The sequence below is a fragment of the Danio aesculapii genome, chromosome 17 (assembly GCF_903798145.1).
Source record: "Danio aesculapii chromosome 17, fDanAes4.1, whole genome shotgun sequence".
Taxonomy (NCBI): Eukaryota; Metazoa; Chordata; class Actinopteri; order Cypriniformes; family Danionidae; genus Danio; species Danio aesculapii.
In genome coordinates this window covers 6,382,981-6,391,487 of record NC_079451.1, presented here as the reverse complement: position 1 = coordinate 6,391,487, position 8,507 = coordinate 6,382,981, and the positions used below count along the sequence as shown (strand labels likewise).

The 8,507-nt window shown below is 37.0% G+C and overlaps 1 protein-coding gene across 1 annotated transcript in view; it reads right to left on the bottom strand.

Moving 5' to 3' along the window:
• mideasb (mitotic deacetylase associated SANT domain protein b) overlaps positions 1 to 8,507 on the bottom strand; it is a 70,352-nt gene that overhangs the window by 14,882 nt on the left and 46,963 nt on the right. Inside the window, 2 exon segments of the mRNA XM_056477203.1 lie at positions 2,061 to 2,149; positions 2,599 to 2,674. Of these exon segments, the coding sequence (XP_056333178.1) occupies positions 2,061 to 2,149; positions 2,599 to 2,674 (165 nt within the window).

The window sequence follows — 8,507 nt, the reverse complement described above, 5'->3', positions numbered from 1 at the left end:
TATAACTGCATTTGGATGCTTTGGGGGAGGAAGGGTGTATTTTTTATTATGAATATAATATAATAAAGTATAATATACGAGTTTCATGTGCCTTTTTTACACTAAAATTAAAAACAAAATCAACATGAGCTGCATATAAGCACAAAAAGATAGGTGGTATGTGTTGGTTGCAGATTTTATTTTGTTATTTATAGATTAGGTATACATATTTACCGTTATGATTGTCACTCCTACTGTCCTTATAGCTCTTACTTACAGTCCAGAATTAAAATGGCCTAAACCAGTGGTCTAAAAGTAAATTCCGGGAGAGCCACAGCTCTGCATAGTTTAACTCCAACCACCTCCAACTCACACCTGCTTAACAGTCTTTAGTGGCCTGTTTTCACTGAGTGGTCATTACGGTACGGTCACCTTTATCAGGCTTGCATTTCCACTGCCAAAAGAGCACAAATAGTGGGCGCTGTGTAGTTTCAGTCGAGGTCATTCTCGTTTGAGGAAATTTCCAAGTAAAGCTGTACTGGTCGTTTACATATCATATGAGAAGCACTTCTCACAAAACAGATGCTTTATCCACTTGTGTATAACTGTATTCAATAATAGTGTGTAATAATCTACTGTAATGTCTGCAATTATATAAAATAAATAAATAATTCCTACATATATGAACACATACTGCCCCTTACACTCTCAGACATGTTATCAATCACAGTAAACCTACACACAGCATACATTTTAGCCCTTATTTGGGTTCAAAAACAACACTCAACATGTAGCCCACAGTCAGTGCAAACTTCTCATGTGTGTCTTTAATCTTCAGCAGCACATGACCTTTATTAGAAAGTAGTTTGACCGTTTCTGAAAGGATTGTATGTCAGAAGCGCTTCAATGATCACACATACTTTATTATCATCAGCTAAATAAGTTCGTCGTTTCAAATATAGACACGTACCGAGCTCTCTCAAGAAAGTGAAACCAATTGCATTTTAGAGGGCCTTGTAAACCACAATGTGGGGCACAGGGTAGATTCTGCTCTCCTTCTTGGCTTTGTGGACAGGCATGGGACAATAACCGTTTCCAAGGAATACGGCGGTCTGGAAAAGTCAAGGTTTTAAAACCGCCAAAATTTTCTGTAATGCCATTGCTAAGGTAAGTGTGAGATTTTTTTTCTTTAGACAACAGTATCTTCAGCAGAGAAAATATCCAAAGATGCCATATTAAATTGTAAAGAAATCTGTGTTTTTGAAACTAATGAAGACAGCAAAAGTCAATAATTGATTTGAATTATTTAGCCTGACATGTCAAAATATTATAAATCTTTCAAAAAATAAAATATATTGTGTTCAAAGGGGGAAAAAGTTTTTGTTTTTTATCACAGACATTTCAAAAGAACATATTTTAGAGCAGTAATCACAATACCATAATACCATGAAACCTTGATATTATATCCAAGGTTATTATCCTGTCAGAATCTAATACCGGCCCATGCCTACTTGTGAATGTTCATCAAGACAATGACAAGGTTTGTTTGAGCTCGGGTCGACCATGGCTTGCTATTATATGTACATATTATAACAGTGTAATGTCTCAGCTGTGTTTTTAAAAATGGCGCTTCCTTTGTTTTCATTTTCCTGGCTTGTGCACAAGCGAGTGATGTATCTCTGTAAACCAATAGCATTCAGTTGAGCGTCTTGCTCCACCTTTTGGTACCCTTTTGCCGTGCTAGATACCCTTTAGAAGGTACCCAAAAGGTACTTTTTGACACCTTTTGACAGTGGAAACGGCCATACCAAACCATACCACTTAGTGGAAACAGGCCATAGTAGTTTTGAACACCTTGATAAGTTTGATCAGCTGTGTCTGGCTAGGGTTGAAGCAAAACTGCAGCCCTACAGGAATCGAGTTTGAGACATACGGCCTAAACCTCTCTAATAAACATGCCTAAATATGGTTTTGCATGTCAACAGAGAAAGACTTTTAAGCACACCTCTGAGGGCCACAAAATGTAATTCGTGTGGGAGATTGAAACATTTTGCAAATGGTTTGTTCAAACCTGTACATACCAGTTTCTGGACCATAAAGAAGTCCTTCTTGTAAGTAGCGATGCCTTTGTTAAAGAGCCGTCGCTCCTCTGGCGTCCAGCAGTCAGAGCCTATGCGGAACAGACAAGCAGACCACGGTGTCAGAATCTGCCCGTAGAGTACCCCATCCCACCCCCCTCACTAATACAAATACATCCCCACACAAAGGACAGAGAGAGGGCAAACAGCCAGCACACACATGTCCTGACAAACAATGATGCCGCTGTCTTCTCCTAGGATTTAACAACATGTCACAGACACACACACACTCCCCCCCCTCCTTTCCTCTAACCCACTCGTGTACTTTACCCAGCAACCCACTCGGTCACCCGAAACCCTCCCTTCCACTCTTCAGCTGCTTTTGTTTATAGCTGAAACAGGGAGCGTGGTCTGGAATGCCAGCGCAGGGGGTGACGGGGTACCGGGGGCCGCATGCCGGACAGATTAACTCACATCACCTTAGGGAAAAAAATGAGGGGGAAGGAAAGGGAAAGTATGCTTGACGTTGAGAGGGACTTACCAGAGTAGTGGTAGTCAGCCAGAGGGTGCGATTTGGAAAAGATGTTTTTTTTTAATAACAGATGTGTGAGGGTTCCCTGTGAAGAAAAAAAGGGAAAAGAACAAGGATTTAGTATTGTTGAGGAAACCAAACTGGCTGTTGTGTGATGCTGGTGTCTTGGCGGGAGATGTGCAGGTCAGAGCATGTTAAGTTGATATGAAGAGATTAATGAGGCCAGGAGAGATGCAATTCTGCGAGAGCGTGGTGGTTATGTATCCTTCGTAACATGTGTGAAAAGGCCTTTTGCTAAAGGCGTTTAACCCAGCTGTGCAAGTTGCTGGATAATCGCTCTTGTTCTCTCCACCTCGTTCCACCATGCAGTTTCTCAGGGTGCCATAAATCAAGGACACCATCTTTTTCTGGGTCAGCGAGCTCCAACGTGAGAGTTTTATTTTCCATTTATAACCCTTTTGCCACTTTTATGTGAACAGTAAGGGAAATGACAGGGAAAGACCAAAACTCAATGCGTTGAAGAATATGTGGACACTGCAAAATATATTTATATAATTGTACTAGATGAAGTAAATGACGAGAAAAGTATTCGAACTAAACCTTTAGCAAAACATCATTAGAGAAATTCATTCTGAGATATACAAAATGTATCGCTATTCTCTCTCGACTTGATTCAAAGCTTAGTTTTGAACAGCAGATGGCGCTTTATGATATACAAACATTCAACTCCTTAAAAATATCACTTTAACCTAAAAATAAAATTAAAATTAAGAAAGCAAAACACAACAGCGTGCATAGCGAGCTGTGTTTTCAGTCATGAAATAAAAGGCAATTTACATGACTCAGCCAAATGCAGAAGTGCTCTTCATCATGAGTATTTGTGTAAGGTTATAAACTAGCCTAGAATGACATCTGCTGTTAAAAACTAGCCTAGAGTGTCGTCTGCTGTTAAAAACCAGCCTAGAGCCTCATCTACAGTTAAAAATTAGCCTAAAGTGCTGTTCATTCAATAATTCATTTTCTTTTCGGCTTAGTCCCTTTATTAATCTGGGGTTGCCACAGCGGAATGAACTGCCAACTTATCCAGCAAATGTTTTACGCAGCAGATGCCCTTCCAGCTGCAACCCATCTCTGCGAAACATCCATACACACGCATTCACACACATACACAACGGACAATTTAGCTTACACGATTCACCTGTACCACATGTCTTTGGCCTGTGGGGGAAACTGGAGCACCCGGAGGAAACCCACGCGAACACTGGGAAAACATGCAAACTCCACACAGAAACGCCAACTGACCCAGCCGAGGCTCGAACCAGCGACCTTCCTGCTGTGAGGCGACAGCACAACCTTCTGCGCCACCGCGTCACCGCCTTGAGTCCTGTCTGCTTTTAAAAACTAGCCTAAAGCACCATCTACTGTTAAAAACTAGCCTAGAGCGCTCTGCAACATATGCGACATAAAAGCATCTGTGCAATATCAGACACCACCCGTGAGAACACAGCACAGTTATCGTTAACAGATTCATTAATGAATTCATGTCAAGCAGTGTGTGCAGGGCCGGTGAGCGGTCCATCCGTGATATCTTTTGGTCACTTAATTATGTTATAAAAATGTATTTTCTTGTGATAACGGGATTTCATTGAGACATACTTTCCTCACGCATGCATATATATTTTTTGCTTGTTAGTTTTGATTTCAAATGCAATAAATCTGTTTATAAAACTTGTAGTAACATTGCGACAATTGGTGGGAGCCATTTGAAAAAGATAGGAACACCAGTACTACCAAGCAAAAACGTTAATTTCGAGCCCTGTAATGTATAGTAAATATAGTTAAAATATTGTGAACCGCTTAAAGGTTATTTTTATTGTTTGTATATACTTTGGTAGTGGGGGGGTGGGGGGGGGGGGGTCGCGAGTTCTTGACCATCTTACATTGGGGGTCGCTGGTTTAAAAGTTTGAGAACCACTGGCCTAGAGCGCCATCTACTGTTAAAAACTAAGCTCACTATCGATTCAAGAGAGATTAGTGATGCTTTTTGGCAATCTCAGAATTAATGCAGAATGGATTTCAGAAATGATTTTTACCACAGTTCTAATTTAGACAAGTTTAACATTATTAAATTGCAGCAGTGTTCAAAAGTTATATTTGGAGGGAACATTTACACATTATATGGCTTTAAGGAACATACAAGTTTAATTAAACCATCAAAATATTTATATTTGGAAAAGGAAAACACTTTGACTTTGTTAAGGTATGACAATTTTTTGGGGGAAAAAAACTAACTAGAGCTTAATTATTATTGGATATATATTAGTATGCAAAAAAAAAAAAACTACTCAAACAGGAAATAAAGTATACAGTCACTGAAAGATGATCTGCTATTAATTTGTCATTGCATACATCTCAAGCTCATTCCTCAATAAGCATATTTCCTTGCATAATCTCAAATTAAATAGTCAAAATGCGGACCCGACACAAAATATGCACATTCTCTAAACATAATTAAGCAATATGCTTAGAAATATTAATCAACATAAAACATTTGAATAAAATCATACAATATTAATTCCTTAGTATGCCCGTTTGGCCATTTCTATGCAACTTTTATGCATTTTGTCTGTTAATGAACATGACAAAGGCATTTTGGGGGCTTTAAAACCTAAACTTGCAAAAACAGCCTTGCACGTTTTCGCAAGGGACACAACTATCTTGCTACAAAATACACAGATGCGAATTTGTGAAAGCAGAAACGTCATGCTTTTAGTCTATAATTATGTGCAAGTCCTTGACAACCAAAACAACAATGGCAGACGACAGGACCCCTTGTGTGTGCAGGTGTATGCTTTGATTCACTTAGTAGTAGCAGCATTAACACCCTCTGGCCAATACAAACAATGCTGTTCTCTATCACCAGCAGATAAGATTTCCAAAAAATGCCGTTTTAAATTGTAAAGAAATCTGTGTTGTTGAAACTAATAAAGATGGCAGAAGTCAACGATTCATTTGAATTAGTTAGCCTGACATGTTTACTGCTCCAAAATATTATAAATCTTTCACAAAATAAAATGTATTGTGTTCAAAGGGGAAAAAGTTTTTGTTTTTTACCCAGACAGAAAAAGAACTTATTTTAGAGCAGTAATCACAATACCTTAATATCATGAAACCTTCATATTTTTATCCAAGGTTATCATACAGTCAGAATCTTATAGCGGCCCATGCCTAAAATATACTCTAACAGTTCATGTGATAAACAATCAAAACGAACCGTAAATTACCATAGATATGTTATTTCAAAGTACAGAAACTAAACTACAGGATCCTAAAGCTCTGGTACACATAGCATCAAAATCTGATTGTTTGTGGTCAAATGCCTAAAATAAAGTTTGAAGTTATCACAACCTCAAGACATTTTCATGTTTTATTCAGACATAAAATACACCAAGAAACTCCACAACTCCTGAAAAAGATTATAATATTGAGCTAAATGAAGCAACAGAGCCTGAAAACGAATAGTCTGCTTTTACAGACTCTCTGTGTTTATTTACACACAACATCAAATCTTTTGATATTTAGTTTTCATTTAAGCAAGCAGTGGAACATTTTCACAAGACGCTGGTGACATTTCAATATTCATCAGCATCTTAAATCCTAAACTTTTTAATATATTGATTTTTTTAATCATGTACCTTTATTATGCTATACATTAGGGCTGCAAAATATATCATTTTAGCATTAATATCATTCGTAATAATCACATCACGAGCATACGCAATTTTGAGCCTGGATTATAATTCATCATTTGCATGTGGTTTCGATGCCTGTGATTGTATAATGACCTTAAAAGCATTCAGGCATAATAAATACTTGAATACAGTTAGACTCAGAAAATGCTAAAACACGTTATTTTTTAATTGTATCTTTATCTTGATTGTATTTATAGTTATGCATGAAAATACTCACAACACATGCGAATACAGAAATGCACCGCAAAGAGCACAGAACACAACGAAAATGTGTCGGAGGACCCTGAAAAGTTTATAGACAGTCTATGAGATTTTATGGAGATGCACTCCTAATGCAGAATCATCCCAGTGAATCTAACATTATAAATCTTTTCCAAATAGAGATATTCAAGTTATCTGGTGAAATTGTATTCATACAATTCACATGAATTCATACAAAACACTATTATGAAGCTGATCTTTATTTGATCAAACTGAAATGCAAAAAAATTTATTTGTTGTACTCTACCATTTACTGCTCTCTAAGTTCACCCAACTATGACGTAACTATGACGTAAATAATCTGTAAAAATGGACCATAATCCAAAAGAACCATGGTGATGCCAACTTTCACTTTGGCCCACAAAAAAATGCACTCCATCTAGAAAATGATCTAGATTCAATGAGTACGTTTACATGGACACCAATAATCTAAATGTAATATGATTAAGACAATGCTCTGATTAGTGTCGTCACTAGGCTTGGGATGATAACCGTTTTTAAGGTATACCTCGGTTTGGAAAACTCAAGGTTTGAAAACCGCCAAAATTTTCAGCTATACTGATCCTATGGTATATGTAAACAAGAATTATTTTATTATCTTTTTTTAAGACAACAGTATCTCCAGCAGAAAAGATATCCAAAAAGGCCATTTTAAATGGTAAATAAGTCTGTGTTTTTGAAACTAATGAAGACAGCAGAAGTCTGTGTTTAGTCTGGCATGTTTACTGTTATTAAATATTTAAAATGTTTCTTAAAATATATTGTGTTCAAGGAGGGAAAAAAGTTTTTGTTATTTACAGTATTACGATTAGTATTATGATTACATTGCAGTAATCACAATACCGTGAATGCGTGATATATTCATCCAAGGTTATCATACCATCAGAAGCTGACGGTATGATACTGTCCTGAGTATAACCTCAGATACATGGACAATGAAGCGTTTTAAAGTCACATAGATCAGCTAGTTTGTCTATAAGCTGACATACAAGCAATCCGCTGATAAATTGCAGCTTTAAAACGTGAACAACGGCAAACCAGCACTGTTTAAGAACATGCTCAACAGCGAAATGGAGGTCAGGAAATCCATCAGAAAACGAAGTTTTTTTTTTATTCAAAAAAAAAAAAAAAAAAAAAAAAAAAAAAAAAAAAAAAATCAAACTATTACCATTGTGTAGGATTTTCGCTGAATTTGGCGATAGTCTATATTCACACGGCTGTTTAACACTATTCTCTGCACCTACTGAGTGAGTGAAGGACTGCAGACACCTGCATTGTGAAATGCGGAGTTTTTTTTTCCCATTTGGCGTGCGGTATCAAATTCCATTAAAACTACACTCTTCAAGCAGTTCATAGTCGCATCCAATCTCTCTTTTCTATGAGGGACATGCATGAAATGCTCCTGAATTAAAGCGAAATTGCCAAATTGCAGTCAAAGTTGACAAATTAAAGATGAAATTACATGAAACTCCAGAGAAACTGTCGATGGTGTGGTGACGCAATGACTTTAATCGAATTATGTGCAATAACATGTAAAACGTGATCATGAAAGGAACATTCAAAAAGCAACTCATGTAAACACCTTAATCATATTAATCATACCAAATTGTCTCATTCAAATTAAGGCAAATAATTTGATTACTGATGTTCAAGTAAACTTAAATACTGTTTCAACTGTTAACACTTAAATATGACAAATCTCATCGCAAAACAACCCATTTGGAATAATAAATTGTCATCAAATGCTATTGCAGTCTAACGAATCTATTAACCTGACTAAATATCTTTGTCAAGGCCATGTTAGCAATAAGCACTGCACAAATCACTCATTTGCATGAAACAAAGCAACACACAGCAGAAGTCGAGCAACTAGTCTAGCAACCCAAGATGAAACATGATAAAAGA